The following is an 18,970-nucleotide window of genomic DNA, read 5'->3' on the forward strand; positions in this document are numbered from 1 at the left end:
TCAAGAGCTTTCAGATTTTATCCCAAAGCTTAAAGCAAATGCAGACCAGGAAACACATTGGCAGGTGCTATTGTGCCCCTGCAGACCACAATGGAAATTAGTTCATTAAGACTTCCTTGTGCCTTTATCCCCTAGTTTAATTAATAGTCTTCTTTTAACTGACTGTATGCTACATGGTTGACTTGATACTGAAAATGGGTTCTAAGGATGAATTCACAAATTCTAGGTTGGAATCCTGGATTGAATGGACTTGGTCATATCACAGTTTTTCCTCACAGAATCTCATGTTTTTATGATATTTATATGATCACTTTTTTTTACATATCACTGTGAAGTAACCCTTCTTTTTGTAAGTCCTACGAGATATTCAAAAGTTAAGCCAGTGACCTTAATGGATAACCATTACATCATATTATGGAGCTGACGGTTTCAAGGGACGCAAAATTCCTGCCATTCTATGAGCTGGATCCAGACTAATTTTTCTGCTTATTTAAGAGGCTTCTGTCATGGAACAGAACATTCCTGACTCCCTCCTCCCACTGCAGCCCACTGATCTCCCTGAAATGCTTCTCCTGGATACAGGGAAACCTTGGGAGAGACAAAATGGGGATGTCTTGCAGAAAAATTGGGGGGAGTGTTGGCAGGAAAGCAGAATTTGGGGGAAATTATACTGCTTCTATTAGTGGAAAATTAAGTCTGGATCCAACTGTCTTTCCTTTACACAAAGCGTAATTTTTATTCCCCTAATCTTGTCACCCTGTTATGTGAAATGGGGTGTTGTAACAGTGTGAAGACATCAAACCATGTATTATGCTAAATTACAAGGAAGGAACCAAAGAAATGGTGTCAGTTGAAATGTCTAGTTCTCTGCCATTGCTTGCTTGTAGTTTGCTTTGCATTTACCCATTTCTCACACTGTCCTTTGCAAAGTGTAACCTAAAATATCTATAGGAGCTACTTCAAAATGAATTAACCCCATATAAAAACTGGACCTAGATTTTGTAGTACCTTCACAGATGTTTTTCCGGTTGATCTATATCTGAGGATTGGTTGATCAGCTTCCTCTGTTTTAATTTTCTCCAGATCACAGAATTCTATAATAGAGGTTATGATTTATGGCATGCCTATAAAAGACTGCATTTGTAATTGCTTCTTTAAATATTTCCATTACTTAATTGGAATATGATACTATATTGTAGATTTATATAAATGTCCACCTGTTTTGAGATGCATGCATGGGGGGGGGGGGGGAAGGCGGTGTCTCCTGTACTCTTTATTTTGTTTTCACTAAACTGGAAGCATGAGATGTGAAGACAAGCCAAGTGCTTAGAAGAAGCCGTGATGTTATTTGCAAGCTTATTCCATTACTCCTGCTATTCTGATTTAATAGCTTTTGATGGTCCCACACAGTTGCTGTCTGTTGGGAGACCATTGTGGTACAATGTCACGGTCACTTAGACCAGCACAGGCTTTCAGTTACTGCCTGTTTTGTTAACTAACAGAAACTGACACTGCGGTAGGATGAATTTATTTGCACATCTGGATGGTGTGGTTGACTGTGCATCTGTCTGCTTCAAAACCATTATGTGGTTGCACATTCAGAGAGAAGATGATGGCATGTTTCTTATACTTGAGAAACTGTTTTTGTGAGCAGCCAGATTTTACAATATGAACTTATTTTATCTTTTCTGTTTCTAGGTCCTATAATAACAAAGCTGTAATGGAATACTTCCCAGATTTTAGTTAGCTCTCTGTGTTACGGTTTCTGTGTTCCAGCACAACAAAGTTTGAGTCCAGAGTGCAAGCACACTTTGTCAGTTTCGTCAGGTATCTGACAAAGTCTGCATGCACACAAAAACTTATACTGTGAATAAAACTTAGTTGGTTTTAAAGTTGCCACTGGATTCAAACTATTTTGTGCTTCTTCAGATCCACACACCTACCCCACCTGAATCTGTGTTCCAGCAAGTCAGATTAGTAACTCAGGGATTTGTTGCCTAGCAAGAATTTGTGTTTAGTGAGCTTAATTAACTGGCTGAAGCAGAAACACCAAAGCTTCATCATAAACTTTTACAGATTAGATATCTCTGATAGTATCAAAGCTACTCCATTTGTTTTCAGAAAGCTACTGCTCCCCAATAATTATGTGAACTTCTATCCTGACCATTGGTAAAGTTGGTGCTGCTTACTGAAGTCACAAAGAAATGGTATCCAATTGAAGCAGAAAAGATACAAAGTAGCAAAAAGTAGTGCTTAGATAAATTTACCCATAAAGCCAAAAGGAACATGACAAAAATTGAGATAAATGCAGGGCCCCAAGCCATTCATGGCTAATGAAGCGTTCTGGTTTCAGTTGACTGAAATGAGCCTTCTCTTACTGTTGTATGAATTGGTAAGATGCCATGGAATATTCCAACTGCACAGAAGTATAAAAAGCCACCTGCGCACAAAGCCTATAGATGGGGAAAGGTATGAAATACAGAAGAGTGGGCAGCACTGCTGAAAAGTGTCAACTGTTTGATTGTGTATGTGACTCTTAGATTCAAAGTATTACATGAACAGACTAGTGAAGGGAAGGTTGTGAAGTACACATTAGACAAAACAGCTCCCTCCTTAAATTACATGGGCTTCCACTTACCTAGATCCTACAATTTGAACTTGGTCTTCATGCAGATGACTAGGGATGAAAACTGTGGAACTAGTCACATATTGAAAGGGTTTCTTTCAATTACAAAAGCCTTAAAGAAAGGGTTTCTTTCAATTACAAAAGCCTTAAAGAAAAATAATCAGCTGACTTCTTTCTGAAAACCCTCCTGAAAAACTTACCAATCAATATCAATATTGCACCTTTATTGGTATAACAGAAAAATTTACATTGCCTGCAGACAGAGGAGTGTGCTACTTATGGAGCAGTAAAGAGGATGGCAAATTGAGTCCCAGTCCTAATCTCTGTAAAAGTTGATATGAGCTCAGTGACTTCTGGGAGTTCTAAGATGAGAATTTAATTCCCAGGTAATATTAGGACCCAATTTGAAGCACATAGGGCACTACTTTAGCCTTCTCCTCTGTGGTGTTATCCCTGCCTGAAATGGCCCCAGGGAGCTGTTGTTTGCTCCTTGGGGAAACTTACATGTAGTGATGCCTACAGGTAAGCTACTTCAGTAGGTCCATGTGAGTCTGGGAGTTGAGTTCCTAGCACAGAATGCCAGGCACATGTCTGACCCAGAGTCCTCATGGCAGTTTTTTGGGCTTTGAGATGTGTGAATTGGCCTTAAGTTGATTGTTTGTGGAGCATATTAACTAAATACATACAGCTGTTCATAAGGTTGCCAATCCCCAGGTGGGAGCAGGGGATCGCCCAGTTTGGAGGCCCTACCCCCACTTCACAGTCATCAGAAAGCGGGGCAGGGGAGGGAAATGTCTTCTGAGCACTCCATTATTCCATATGCAGACCAATTCCCATAGAGTATAATGGAGAATTGTTCCACGGATATCTGGGGCTCTGGATGGTTTTTTTTTTTTAAGTTAGAGGCACCAAATTAGCAGCATAACATCCAATGCCTCTTCCCAATATACCCTCTAAGTTTCAAAAGGATTGGACCAGGGGGTCCAGTTCTATGAGCCCCCAAAGAAGGTGCCCCTGTCCATTATTTCTAATGGAGGGAAGGCATTTAAAAGGTGTGCAGTTCCTTTAAATGTGGTGGCCAGAACTCTCTTTGGAGTTCAGTTGTTCTTGTCACAACCTTGCTCCTGGCTCCACCCCCAAAGTAGAAGAAGATGATGATATTGGATTTATATCCCGCCCTCCACTCCGAAGAGTCTCAGAGCGGCTCACAATCTCCTTTACCTTCCTCCCCCACAACAGACACCCTGTGAGGTGGGTGGGGCTGGAGAGGGCTCTCACAGCAGCTGCCCTTTCAAGGACAACCTCTGCCAGGGCTATGGCTGACCCAAGGCCATGCCAGCAGGTGCAAGTGGAGGAGTGGGGAATCAAACCTGGTTCTCCCAAATAAGAGTCTGCACACTTAACCACTACACCAAACTGGCTCTCCTGGCTCCACCTCCAAAGTCCCCAGATATTTCTTGAATTGGACCTGGCAACCCTAGCTGTTGAGAGCATACATATATAGACTGAGGCAAGGGAGTACATCCTGTTGTGATTCCTCCTCTCATAGCAAGCCAGTCTAGGCTGTATCAATGCACATGCATGAATGCATGTAGTTCAGAAAGCATATTCGCACTTGTACTTGTGTGCATGAGAGCAGTATCTGCTTGTAGTGGGTGCAGGAGATGGTGTTTTACACCTTGCATGAATGATCACAGATTCTCATTTCTTATTATTTTACTGTTGCTAGTATTTGGGGCTTTATCAACCATTGTATTTACAGTAAGAGTGGTGCATAAATTTAAAATATGCAGCCTGTTTGTGAAGAATCTCTTGGCTATACAATTTTTTTGTTCTGCTTTAGCAGCTTTTGCACCACCCTCTTTCTTACTCTTGCTGTGAAAATAAAGGACTGGCAATGTAAAGCCAAACACTTTTCAAAGGATTTTTCTGCATATAGAAACAGAAATACTAAAACAGCTGCACAATAATTTATTCCTGGCTAGGAGTCTCTACAAGTCTGAGTTCTCCTAAATTATGCAGTGGTTCCCCCCCACACACACATAGACAGATGTCTGCAATGAATTGTGAGATGATGCTGGCTGGCCACTTATATTGTCTAGGTGCTGCTGCTGATCAGGTTATAATTAAAAAGAGACAGATGAAGATCTGCAATAATTCATGATGATGAAGAGCAAAGGCACGGGTCAAAGAAGACTTTTCATTCTTTCCTTTCCTTCAGTTGCTTCTGTCCCTCTGCCAATTCGCAGCCAATACTTGAATGCAGTAGTCTCACTTTCATTTTCACAGAAGTAGGTAAATGTTCAAGCATGCATATTCTTTACATAGACACATAAAGTGTGTACACATCGACACATTCATTCGCACACTCTGCACATGCTCTCTCACACATATGCATACACACTCATGCATGTAAGAGTTCAACACAAACGCACAAGGATATCATGGACTTGTGTGAATACATGTGCATGAATTTAGCAGCATGTACATACACATGTAGGCTTATTTGTACACAGTATGCCCACAGCATGGATTTCTGGACACATTGGGAGTCTCTCAACCCCTAGATTGAAGGCCCACTGATTGCTTCAGAGGCTGAAGTTGATTTAGCATGCTGAAACATCCCCCATACTTTCATGTCATGATCAGCCTGGTTTGGCCTGAGAAGATGTCTTCCAGCTGAAGCAAATGGCTAATGGTTGCTGAGAGATCTGAAGTCATTCAGAACTATGGCATGAATGCTGAGCAGGGCCTAAGCAACAGCATCCACTGCATGTTAGTCTCTACTGATGTGAATCTTGGTCTGTGGGAGAAGTATGCATGCATGTTCTTGTTTCACATTGCATCGGGATATCAGTATATTAAGTAAATACAGAATCAAGTTTTGAACTTGTTTATTTTGCATGTGTGACATTTACTGCCCCCCACTGTATTTTCAAAGTGATCTTCAAAGGATAACCAGTTTGTGTCTAAGACAAGAAAGATTACTTAGGCAGATTTACTGAGTGTCATTTCACCCATAAATTGTTTTCCTACATTGATATCTGTGTATGGAAAAGCTCATGTATTTCATACATGCTGCAATGCTTGATGTGTGGTGTGTGATGGACCAACTTGATATATTTAGCTGAAGTATATTTAATAATGTAGTGCTTTGTGGTCCTAAGGGCAGGTGAAGGATGGGAGAGAAGGGCAGAGCAGAAAACGGAAACACAGGGTGAAACAGGCCATGGCTTTATTGATTACAGCCACCACGGCATTGATATAGCATAGGTCATGGATCTAGGCATTGGGCAACCAGCCTGTTGGCTGATAAAACTGTTTCTTATCCTGCTTGCTGGGGGTAGACATGGAATGGCAAGCCTCTATGTGGTTCCCTTGCCACCTGTGAATGGAGTTAAGCAACAGCTCTTGAGCTGGGCATATTGCTTCTTGGCTCCACCCCCAAAACACCTTAAGGGAGTCTCCACCAAGGGGACACAGGCATGCAGGCACAGCCTCCCCTCGATGGATGTGGCCCAGTGCCTAAAACCACCCAAAGCTGTGACAGGCAAGTAGATTAACAAGAAAAACAACTGCACTACGAAACCAGAAATGGGGGGGGGGGGGGGGAGAATGGCCAAAGGTAGCGCTGAGGGATCCTGGCAGCCACATAGCCATAAGAGGGGAAAAGGCTGACCTGGGGCAGCCAGTTTGGTGTTTGGCTAAGTCTGTGGACTCTTACCTGGGAGAACCAGGTTTGATTCCTCACTCCTCCACTTGCACCTGCTGGCATGGCCTTGGGTCAGCCATTGCTCTGGCAGAGGTTGTCCTTGAAAGGGCAGCTGCTGTGAGAGCCCTCTCCAGCCCCACCCACCTCACAGGGTATCTGTTGTGGGGGGAGAAGATATAGGAGATTGTAATCTCTTGTTTAAAATTTTGATGAGCAAATGCAGAGTTATTTTTCTGAGTGTAGATTAAACCTTGGTTGAGAATTCCAGCTTGAGGAGGTCAGTAATATGAGGCACATGAACCTGGCAGCATGCTGGGCTCATGCATATGTAGGCTTAGTGTTGTTTTGATGTGTTGTTAGAATGCAATCTCAGTGAGCTCCATGGCTAAGTGAGGATTTTGAATATTGATCTTCTGAATCCTAGTTCAGCATTTTAATCACTATCCCATGCTGGCTCTACACAAACTTGCCAAATGATCCTCTGTAGCTTTAAGAGGAAAAAGGAGGTAGATTTGAGTTAGAATCCTTTATTTGAACATGCAGGTCTACCTTTAATAAAGAATTATGAATAAAAACCAAACAGTAAAGAAAAGGGTTTGTTTTCTTTACAGAATCTCTACCAAACTTGTATTTTGTCATTCACTTTGCTACAGATCATTCTGTATTGCCAGATAATCTACTTATGATTCTCTTGTGATTTCTTTGTAACAGGGTTGCTTATGAAACGTATGTGATGTTCTTTTGGTCTCTTCTGTGCCGTCTCTGACAAATATTACAGGTTTTCCAGCTCTGGGATGTGTGAAATTTCTTTTGCTGATTCTCTTTTGCTGTAATTCTCTGAGCAGATTTTTTAAAAGTCCATTTATGAATCTTATAATTCCTGTGATTTGGGCACAAGCCTGGTGGGAAACATTTGAACAGGCAGCACAAATGCTGCCAACTGATTTTTGGTCTAAAGCACTTGTGTTAGTTTAAAATATTTAACTTTTTTGAATATGAGACATTTGTAGTAAATAGCTTGGTGGGAAGAAATGTAGAATGCTGTATGCCTCTTTACTCCAGTTTTTTCTTGCAGTCACTTATGCTTATAGAGCATGGCCGGCCGGCCGGCCTGCCTGCCTGCAAGGATTTTCTAGTTCATTTTAATAGAATGAAGGGGCAGAATGCACCCTTCCCTTAAAACTGCTGACAAATGCAGTCATGTAGGTGCTTTGCATGTACATCCAAGCACACAGGGGCTCTGTGTTTTATATATGCATGTTTTGTTGACACTGTGTTCCCTGCAATGGTGAATGTACAGGTTTTTAGCTCTGGATTAGTCCTTGATTGAATTTAGTAGGACCTGATAACTGAGCTCTTGAAACAGCTGTTGCATGTCTACAAGGCTTGGAGGTTCTAGTTTTTGTTTGGTTTCATCTGTTGTGTGCTTCCTGTGTGTTTAAACCTTTATTAAGGAAGGCAACAAAGGTCTCTTCCTGGAAGATGTAAATAGCTTTATCTTAGCATTTGTATGCCGATCTTGCTGAGTTAGCAGCCAGTTACAAACCATCAACATGCAGGATGAAGTTGTTACACTGAATAGGATGGCAGTATCTTTGCAACTCAAAAAATATTTTGATCAGACTTCATACTTCATTTAAAAAATTTACATGGATGGGGTGTTTATTTGTAGCCTATAGAAATGTTGTGTATATATATATAATGTTTTACAACTACAGTTTTCTTTCTAGGTATCAACAGTGTTTTTATGGGGTCAATCTGTCCAGCCTCCGCAATGCAGCTGTGGATGAATATTTCAGGCAACCTATTGTAGTAAGTAACATTCAGTTTTTCCTCTCTCCGCTTTGTAATTCTTCCATATTGATTCCCAGTGGCAGCCATGGAGGGGGAACATATATACTTTTAATAATGCTTTATTGTAATGATTTTGTAATAATTTGATTGTAATAATTCAACATTGTTGTTTTACTTGTTGTTTTACCGGTTTTAGCTGCCCTGAGCCCAACTGGGGAGGGCGGGGTATAAATGCAAGTAATAATATGTTCAAATCATTAGAACTTCTGCACTGTATTGTACTTCAAAGGATAGTTCAAATTTATCCCAAATCCAGCTGCATATGTTTACTTGCTTCCCAAAGTTGCATATTGCAGTGCTCAAAGAAAAGTGTAATTTGGTTCTTTACAAAAAATATTGTATTATTTAGTATTGGAATTAAAACTCATCATTAGGAAACAGTCCAGTAGTCAGTTTTATTGCATCTATTTTCTCTAGCCGACAGCAGCATGTGTAATCAGAGCCTTTGGGAGCAGGCCCAGAGAATTAAATACCATGCACAAACACAGGATGTATGCTTGTAGAGTATTCAAAAGCTCCTCCAAAGTGAGACAGTGCTAAGTTTAGTGGAAAGTAGAAATGATATGTGCTGAAATGGCAACTGGAGCAGTCCTGTTTGGCAGGAAGATCAACTAACTGTTCTGAATAACTGATGACAACCCTGCCCGTCACATATCTGCTTGGTCACTCATTCCAGTTGTGCCTCCTGTTAGCTAGGAAACAAAACCAGGTGGCAAGGCAACTACCCCCACTGGGGGCAAAGAGAAGCTACTTAACCCTTTTCCTGTCTGTTGGTTTCCAGCTGAAAATCCCCGCTCTCCTCAGTCTGTTTTTTTCACCTAATGGAAGAAACTATATGAAAAGAAAGTTAGGAGGACCTTCTATCTCCTCCCTCCCCACCCCCACCAAAAGCTGCTTGAGAAGAATTGTTTTGAGTTGAAAATGACAGGAAGGAAAGGGTTTGAGGAGCCTTTCTCTACGTACTGCTCAGTTGCTCAGAAAAACTAGCTCCAGGCTTCTTTGTGTTTTTTAAAACACTGCAGAAAAAAGAACTGGGGAAATTGCTCCCCCAGCCAGAAGAAAGAGACTGACATCAGATAGGGTTTAACAAAGGGCCACTTTACTAACTATTTAGACCTTTCTGGGGCAAGGACATACCCCAATTGTGGAACTAGGCTAAGGCCAGGGGTTGCTCCAGACCACTTCCTTGCCATATGTTGCATGAGCCATATTTGCCCTAGATGCAAGCCATCCCTCTGACTGGCTCCCAGCTGGCATAGCAAACGAAGTGCCACCCTGGAGGTCCCACCCCCCATCAAGTAATGGAACTTAGAGGAGGAGCCTAGGCAGGGTGGTCCCAAAGGCAGTCCTCCTTTCCAGCCCTGGACCACAAAATCCAAAGGCTGAGAAGGTGCCATAAAGTGCTCAACAAATCCATTTTCCCTTTTCCCACACTAACCTGTCCAGTGACCCATCCCATTCAACAGAATTACCATGTCTAATTTCCCATAGTCCACTGACTACAGTGCAAAGTAGGCAAAAATACCCCCCTCCATGCCTATCCAAAATTTCTACCCAGCCCCAAAAGGCAACCAGCTGAAGCCTGCACTGCATACAGGGCAGGAGGGTGGGCTGAGCATGTGGGCAGAAAGGGGGCTGGATAAATAAAACATACTCTATAAGTCAAGTACTGTTGGTAGTAAGTTTCATTTTAACTTGTTAACAACCCAACCACCAATTAGGAGTAAAGTGGTTTTTAAAAGTAGCAACTCAAGCAGAGTCTTATTAATAAGAAGTCCAAAATGTATTGCTGAAATTGATGCAGGAGTGTCTGCAAGCTCAGGATGAGACACCTTGCGTGTAGCTTTTACTTTCTGATTTAAGCATTAATGTTATAAAACAGATAGTATCAACAGTAGGCAAATATTCTCCAGTATGTTCATTAGCCATTATATAATCATGAATGGGTTTTTTTCTGTTTCTGAAGGATTTAATAATAATAATTTTTAATTTATATCCCGCCCTCCCCGCCAAAGCAGGCTCAGGGCAGCTTACATAGCATAAAATACAAATATTACAATGATATAATAATAAAATACCCCAATTACATCATAATTATATTTCTTAATTAAATATACTATTACATTTAAAACCAACCGTTAAAAACTAATAATTTAAACCACAGATTAGTTTGGTGCTACGATCTTGTTATAACACAGTTTTTATATGACGATGGTAACATTCCACATTAAAAAGCCAGCTGGAAGAGGGTGGTCTTGCAGGCCCGGCGGAACTGGTTAAGGCTCCGCAAAGCCCGTACCTCTTCTGGTAACTGATTCCACCAGTGGGGAGCTGTAATCAAGAAGGCCCTCTCCCTCGTAACTTTCAACTTGGCCTCCTTTGGCCCAGAGATTGTCAGCAGATTTTGCGAGCCAAATCTCAGCACTCTCTGGGGAATGTATGGGGAAAGATGGTCCCTAAGGTAGGCAGGTCCTTGGCCATATAGGGCTTTAAAGGTAATAACCAGCACCTTGTAACGAATCCAGTACACAATTGGCAGCTAGTGCAGTTCCCGTAACCTAGGCTATATATGCTCCCACTTAGGGAGTCCCAACAACAGTCTGGCTGCCGCGTTGTAATGTACTGGGAGACGAGTCGTGGTGGAAGCTTATTCTTTATTCGCTGGTACATTACAGAACAGAACAGACGCGGCCGGGTCCGCTAATTTATACATGCATCCCGGAACATCCCCTTCGCTGGCCAGCCCAATCCTGGCCAGTTAAACTTCCCGCCCTTGGTCTGGATTGGCGGGGCTTTTCCCGCGCAGCGCACGGCGACCTGCGTGCGCCCTCAGGTCGCGCGGCGCTTGCGCTGAGTCCGATACTCTACACTCCTCCCCTCCTAGTTTAAACGACATAGTCCTTTAGGTACCCTGGTGTTCGGTGCTCCCGTGTTGATCTCCTCGGGGTTGCCGTCGGTGGGGGGCCCGATCCCGATGTGGGAGGCGCCGTTTCTGGCTGTTGCCCGCCCGCGTCGGGTACTGGCTCCGGTTCTGGTTCCGCGGCTCCGGGGGCATCATACGTTGGTAGCTCCTGTATTGGCGGCGCCTCTTCTGGCGGTACCGTGACCGGCGGTTCCCTGCTTTCTCCCTCTGCTGACTCCTCGGGTGGGGTGCGGCGGCGCAGCTGGTCGATGTGCCGCCTCAGCACGTGGCCTCCGGCGGTGGTTACCTCGTAGGACCGGGAGCCTGTCACCCTCAAAACCCTTCCCGCTAACCACTCGGGGCCGCTTGAAAAGTTTTTCGCATATACTGGATCGCCCGGGAAGAACCCTCTCACTGCCTCCCTGACCTCGGGGGTCCCGCGGACCTCTGGCGCCCTGTCCGGGTGTAGCCTATCTAAACGAGTGGTCAGTTTCCTCCCCATGAGCAGTTCTGCGGGGCTGAAACCGGTTATGGGGTTTGGGGTGATCCTGTTGTGGAACAGGAAGGCTGAGAGGCGGTAGTCCCATTCCCCTTGTACTATACGGCCCAGGGCTTCCTTGGTGGTCCGCACCATCCTCTCCGCCTGGCCGTTGGTGGCTGGATGGAATGGGGCGGACCTTATGTGCCTTATAAGGTATCTGTCGGTGAACTCCCGGAATTCCCGGGAGGTGAATGCTGTGCCATTGTCCGTTACTAGTGTGTCGGGGATCCCGTGTGTGCAGAGGACCCTTCTGAGCGCCCGGACTGCTGCTGCGGTGGAGGTCGAGGCCACCGGGATTACCTCCAACCATTTCGTGTATGCGTCCACCAGTATAAAGAAGATCTGGCCCTGATGCGGCCCCGCGAAATCCACATGGAGGCGGGACCATGGCCGCCCGTTCGATTCCCACCTGTGGGTCGGGGCGGACGGCGGGTTGGGTCTGGACTCCTGGCATGGTTGGCACCTTCTTACCCACCCTTCTATTTCCTCATCCATGCCTGGCCACCACACGTAGCTCCGTGCCAGGGCTTTCATTCTCACGATGCCCGGGTGGGTCTCGTGGAGATCCTCCAATACCTGCCTGCGCAAGGGGGGGGGGACCACCACCCTGCTACCCCAGAGTATGCACCCCTTGTGTGTCGATAGCTCGTCCTTCCTGGACGCGAACGGCCGGAAGGCTTCTTCTGCTTTGCCCGAGGGCCACCCCCTTCCCACCCAGTCCCTGACCCGTGCGAGGACGCGGTCTCTCCCGGTCGCCCGAGCCACCTCGCTCGCGTGCAGGGGGCGCTCGGGGAGCGACTCTATGAGCATCACTCCGTGTGCCGGGGCGGGATCTGGGTCCGTCGCGGGTAGCGGGAGGCGGCTGAGGGCGTCTGCGTGACCCATAGCTTTACCGGGGCGGTGTATCAGCGTATACGTGTAAGAATTCAGGAACAGGTTCCACCTTAAAACCCTTTGAGACAGAATTTGGGGGGTCTGACGATCGGGGGCTAGGAGGCCGAGGAGCGGCTTGTGGTCAGTAGCGATGGTGAAGCGCCTACCGTAGAGGTAGTCGTTGAACTTATGCACCCCCGCCACGATCGCCAGGGCCTCCTTATCGATCTGGGCGTAGTTCCTCTCTGTCGGGGACAGAGTCCTGGAGTAGTAAGCGATTGGCACCTCTCCCCCGCCCGGGAGTTGGTGCCCTAAGACCGCTCCTACTCCGTAGGGAGAGGCGTCGCAAGCCAGGATCAGGGGTAAGTTTTCATCGTAGTGATGAAGTACCGCGTTAGAGACCAGGAGGTCTTTCACCGCCTGGAACGCCGCTGCTTGGCGTTTACCCCAGACCCACGGGGCTTGTTTATCTAACAAACGGTGTAACGGCTCCGCCACGGCGGCCTTGTGGGGCAAGAATGCGTGGTAAAAGTTCAATAAACCTAAAAAACTCTGTAGTTCTGCTTTGCATTTGGGGGCAGGGGCTTGAACTATGGCCCTGGTCTTGTCTGCCGTTGGGTGAATTCCAGCCGCGTCCACGGCGAACCCCAGGAACTCCACCCGCGGAACTCCCAACAAACATTTCTCCTTTTTGACTTTCAGCCCCGCCGCTTGGAACCGTCTGAGGACCTCTCGCAGGCGGCAGCCGAACTCTCCATCGGTGGGGGCGGCGATTAAAACGTCGTCAAAGAAGGGTTGAACTCCGGGGATCCCTTTGAGAAGAGAGTCCATTATGCTCTGGAATATCCCCGGAGCTACGCTAACCCCGAACTGCAGCCGTTTAACCCTGAACGCACCCCTGTGGGTCACTATCGTCTGTGCCTCCGCTGTCTTAGCGTCGACCGGCAGTTGCTGGTATGCTTGTGCTAAGTCCAGCTTCCCAAAAACCCTCGCCCCGGCTAGTGCTGCCAGGACATGGCTGACTACCGGGACTGGATAGGGGTTGTCTTGCAGTGCCTTATTTATCGTGCACTTGTAGTCAGCGCAGATCCTTACTTCCCCGTTGGGCTTGACCGGCGTTACTATGGGGGTCTCCCATTCTGCATACGTTACCGGCTCTAGGACGCCCTGGGCTGTGAGGCGGTCCAGCTCTGCCTCTATTTTTTGTTTGAGGGCGAACGGAACGCGCCTCGCTTTGAGCCTTATGGGCCTGACCATAGGGTCGATCGGTAGGGTGATGGGCGGGCCCTTGTAGCTCCCCAAGGACCCGTCGAAAACCTCTGGGAACTCCCGGCAGACCCCGTCGAAATGGCTGGTCTGCACGTGGTCCACCCCCACCAGCTGGATCCCCAGTGGTTTGAACCAAGCCAACCCGAGGAGTGTGGTCAGTTGGCGCTTGACCACTAGGATGTCTAGGGGCCCCTTAAAACCCCCTCTTTCTACATGCACCCGGGCCCACCCCACGATGTGTACTGGGTTCTTCTGAAAGTCCCTCAGTACGAAGTCCACTGGCCTCGTTTGGAGGCGGCGGCTGGGACATAGTCTCTTGAGGGTTTCCTCCGAAATGATAGAGATGGAGGACCCCGAGTCTACTTCCATGATGCAGGGGGCGCCCTCGATTAGGACTGACATTTTGACCTTGTCTGGGGCCGAGAGGGGCAAGCTCAATACCTGCAGACTGGTGGATGCCGTCGTGTGTGTGTCCATGGAGTCGTGATGCGCTGACGGTTGGCGGCGGCTGTTCTTGGCCCGGCAAGCCCGGGCGATGTGGCCTGTCTTCCCGCAGCTGCGGCAGTCCAGGTTTCGGTACGGGCAGTCCCTCCGCTCGTGGGGGTCGCCGCAGCTGGCGCACCGGGAACCGGTGGTGGCGGTGGCCCTCTCCGTCGCTCGTTGTCTCGCGGGGGCCCGTGTGTCCGCTCTTTGAGGCCGCCGGAGCTGGAACGCTTCTTCCTCTGCTCGGTCCTCCGGCTCCGTTTCTCCCTGGTGGACTGCCTCCCCACGTGGCTGGCCGTACGCCTTGGTGGCCCTTTCGAACGCCGTCGCCTCGTTGAAGGCTTGTTGTAGGGTGAGCTCCTCTTTTGCGAAGAGCTTCTGCTGCAGTCGCTCGTCCCGGAGGCCCCAGACAAATCGGTCCCTCAGGGCTTCGTCCCTCTTGTCGAAACTGCAGTTTCCGGCGATCTGCCGAAGGGCCGCCAGGTAGACCGCCGCTGTCTCCCCCGCCTTCTGGTCCCTCTTGTGGAAGAGGAACCGGCGGGCGACGATGGACGGTTGGGGCGAAAAGTGGCCCGTGAGGAGCCTCACGACCTCTCCGTAGGTCCTCTCGGTCAGCTTCGCCGGAGCGGAGAGACCGCGTGCGATCTCGAAAGTTTCTTCTCCACAGACGCTCAGCAGGACGTCTCTCTTTCGGTCGTCGTCGTCGATCAGGTTCGCCCGCAGATAGCACGCGACTCGTTCCGTATAGGTCTCCCATCTCTCGGGGTGCTCCGGGTTGAATTCTGCAAGATGGCCCGTCGTTACACTCGGGTTCGCCATGGTGGCGGCGGGCTGTGCGGTCCTGCGGTCCCCACCTTCCTCGTCTCCGGCCAGGTCTGGTTCCCCTCGGGCGGCCGGACCTAGCTAGATCCCATCCTCGTCGCCAGTGTAATGTACTGGGAGACGAGTCGTGGTGGAAGCTTATTCTTTATTCGCTGGTACATTACAGAACAGAACAGACGCGGCCGGGTCCGCTAATTTATACATGCATCCCGGAACATCCCCTTCGCTGGCCAGCCCAATCCTGGCCAGTTAAACTTCCCGCCCTTGGTCTGGATTGGCGGGGCTTTTCCCGCGCAGCGCACGGCGACCTGCGTGCGCCCTCAGGTCGCGCGGCGCTTGCGCTGAGTCCGATACTCTACACGCGTTCTGCACTAGCTACAGTTTCTGGGTTTGGCACAGGGGCAGCCCCATGTAGAGGGCATTGCAGTAGTCTAACCTCGAGGTGACTGTTGCATGGATCACTGTTGCCAGGTCATCACGCTCCAGGAAGGGAGCCAACTGCATCGCCCACCTGAGATGAAAAAAGGCAGATTTAGCAGTGGCTGCTATCTGGGCCTCCATTGATAAAGAAGGTTGCAGGCTCTTGACCCTGCGCTCTGTTTCCAGTGGCGCACCATTAAAAACCGGTAATGGGATTTCCCTTCCTAGGCCACCATGGCTTGGGCAAAGGACCTCTGTCTTTGCTGGATTCAACTTCAGCCTACTCAGCCTGAGCCAAGCTGCCATGGCTTATAATGCCAGGTCCAGATTTTCTGGGTCATCGTCAGACTGGCCATCCATCAATAGATAGAGCTGGGTGTCATCAGCATACTGGTGGCAACCCAGCCCATACCTTCAGACAATCTGAGCAAGGGGGCGCATGTAGATGCTAAACAACATCAGGGAGAGAACCACCCCCTGAGGCACCCCACAATTAAGCGGGTGTCTCTGGGACAGTTCTCCCCCAATTGCCACCCTTTGTCCCCGACCCTCAAGGAAAGAGGAAAGCCATTGCAAGGCCAGCCCCTGAATCCCTGTGTCGGCGAGGCGGCGGGTCAGTAGCTGGTGGTCGACCATATTGAACGCAGCCGATAGGTCTAACAGCAACAGCACCGCCAAACCACCTCGATCCAGATGCCGCTGGAGATCATCCATCAGGGTGACCAGCATTGTCTCCGTCTCATGCCCCGGGCGGAAGCCGGACTGGTGAGGATCTAGGACTGAAGTGTCATCCAGAAAACTCTGCAATTGTAACGCCACTGCCCTCTCAATAAGTTTGCCCCAAAATGGCAAGTTTGAGACCGGCTGGTAATGTGCCAATTTGGTCGCATCTGATGTAACCTTTTTCAGGAAGGGGAGAACCACAGCCTCTTTAAGAGGCGTTGGAAAAAGACCCTCCAAGAGAAATCTATTTATGATGTCCCGTATAGGACACCTAAGCTCTCTCTGGCAAGCTTTAATTAGCCAGAAGGGGCATGGGTCCAGATCACAAGTTGTTGACCATACAGTAGAGAGAATTCTGTCAACTTCCTCCAAGCTGAGTGTGTTGAAGCGATCCAGGATTGAATCAGAAGACAGGCACGGGCCTCGAGTTCACATACTGTATCCAATGTGGCCGAGAGGTCGTGGTGGAGCAACTTGACCTTGTCTGCAAAAAATTTCGCAAACGCCTCACAGCCTTAGCATTTGGCTTGCCTTGCAGCAGTGTTGTGAGATTCCAAATCATCCTAAACAATTGTGCCGGGCGAGAATTTGCAGACGCAATTTTAGCCGCAAAGTAAGTCTTCTTTGTAGCTTTGACTGCCATCTCATAGGACCTCATAAACTCTCTATAAGATGTTCTAGTTGCTTTGTCCCGAGTACGCCACCATTGCCTCTCTAACTGTCTGAGTCCTCGTTTCAGCTGTCGCAGCTCCGGGGTATACCACGGAGCCAGCTTAACGTGAGGGTGCAGAGGGCATCGAAGTGCGATCTCTTCAATAACTCAGGAGAGGCGTCCACGCCAAGAATCAACCAGATCATCAAGAGAATCGCCAGGGGGCCAGGGATCCCGTAGAGCCATTTGGAACCGCTCACGGTCCATCAGACTCTGCGGGCGAGCTAAAATAAGCTCGTCGCCAAAACGGGTTTGGAGTGGAACATCCACACAAGCCTTAAGGGCAAAGTGGTCCAACCATGGCACCACCTCCGCAGTTAAATCGTCCATCATAACCCCGGCCTCAAAGATCAAGTCTAACATGTGCCCTGCCCAGTGAGTGGGCGATGTAACAAATTGGGAGAGTCCCAGTGTCGCCATGGATGACACTAGGTCCATCGCCTGACTAGAGGCTGCGTCATCAGCATGGACATTGAAGTCACCCAGGATCACAAGCCTTGGGTACTCCAATGCCAGGCTGTTACGGTCTCGATCAGGGATGGTAAGGCACTGGCTGGTGCGTTAGGTGGACGGTACACCAGCCAAATCGCCAACCCCTTCCCAACGTCCCACACCAGACCGGCACATTCAATACCATTGATCTCTGGGGCCGGGAGTAAAGGGGTAAGCCTCTCATATGAATAGAGCCACCCCCCCCACCCGCTGGTCCATGATTGGCGAAAGACTGAGTAACCCGGGGGAACCGTTTGGGAGAGGGCCACTGTGTCTCCCTCTCGCACCCAGACTTTATACTAGAGCAGAGGTGGCAGACTCATTGGTTACAAGGGCCAGATCTGACATAAAGGTCATTTTGTCAGGCTGGGCCACATGTACCATAAAATGTAATGCCAGGAACTCTCGAAAGCTCATACCCTGGAGATCTTGTCGGTCTTCAGGGTGCTCCTGGACTTGAATCTGACTATTCAAACTGCCGACCAACCTGGCTACCCTCTGAAACTATCTTGACAAAAGTGTCTGTCTTTATATGCCTAAAATGCTATATATGTCTTTTATTTGTACTTTCAGGACACATTTGACGTTAGAATTCTGATGGCCCGGACAGTAAAATACACTGTCAACTTTACAGAAGCAGAAGAAGAAGATTTGCACAGGTCAGAGTCTGAGGGGAATTCATATTCTCTCTCTTTCTGTATCATACCCCCATTTGAAATTTTTGTTAACATTCAGAAGCAAGCTAGGAGCATTGACCACAGCTGTGCATCCAAAATATTTAGCCTCTAATTAAGGCCTTTAGCATTGTGTTATAATTCTCAGTAGTTGTAATGGAACAAGCACACTAAATTATTTATTTGCTTTGAATTCTGTGGTACCCATCAAGAAAGAAATGAGCTCCCCCCCACCCCACAAAAAAGAATATTTTGCTCTGCCTTGGCTTCCTTATTGCAGTGTTGTATTCTGGGGTATTCAGATAACATCAGCCTCTATTTGTCCCGTTTCCCCCTACTTTGCTGCAGTCTTTTCCAAACCTAGTTTGATACAATCTTTTTTGGACACTATGCACATATATTTATATTTATTGTAATAAATTGTATTTATTTATTTGTAGTATAAATTTATTGTAGTAAATTGTATTATAAACTGGAATAAATAAACTGGAAGAGCAGTGCCTTTTGAGTTTGAACGTTTTCCTTTCACATCTAGCATTATAAGGAGAATGGGTATTGATGTCAAGATATCAGTGAAGCAGCCAAAGTCACTGATAGTGCAGTCTAAGGTCACTGGGATTATTTTGCATAGTATTACATTGTGAATCATTTTTGAATTCATAGTGGAGAACTTCACCCCAATATACCCCAATACCAAGACAGACAAATCTGGAACAGAAGTCACTCCTAGCTCCCTCCTTCAGTGCTATATAAAGTACAATAAATGTAGAGATCAACAAGAGTTTCAGAATATAAGCTTTCAAGAGTCAAAGCTCCCTTCATCAGACATGAGTAAGCTACTTGAGAGCCAGTTTGGTGTAGTGGTTA

General features: G+C 47.5%; 2 protein-coding genes across 7 annotated transcripts in view; one reads left to right on the plus strand and one right to left on the minus strand.

The window, feature by feature from the left end:
• LOC132570576 (histone-arginine methyltransferase CARM1-like) overlaps positions 1–18,970 on the plus strand; it is a 98,354-nt gene that overhangs the window by 61,043 nt on the left and 18,341 nt on the right. For all 6 annotated transcript variants that reach the window (XM_060237393.1, XM_060237397.1, XM_060237398.1 and 3 more), the window contains exons 8-9: positions 8,069–8,150; positions 18,003–18,088. In XM_060237393.1, the coding sequence (XP_060093376.1) occupies positions 8,069–8,150; positions 18,003–18,088 (168 nt within the window). The remainder of the gene's footprint in view (positions 1–8,068; positions 8,151–18,002; positions 18,089–18,970) is intronic.
• LOC132569836 (uncharacterized protein K02A2.6-like) lies at positions 11,095–14,125 on the minus strand (the record flags this gene model as incomplete). Its single annotated transcript, XM_060236276.1, has 5 exons — positions 11,095–11,356; positions 11,448–11,604; positions 11,698–12,671; positions 13,260–13,423; positions 13,496–14,125. Coding segments are annotated over 5 exons (2,187 nt in total), but the record flags the coding sequence as incomplete, so codon positions are not given.

Source organism: Heteronotia binoei, chromosome 4 (assembly GCF_032191835.1).
Source record: "Heteronotia binoei isolate CCM8104 ecotype False Entrance Well chromosome 4, APGP_CSIRO_Hbin_v1, whole genome shotgun sequence".
NCBI lineage: Eukaryota > Metazoa > Chordata > Lepidosauria > Squamata > Gekkonidae > Heteronotia > Heteronotia binoei.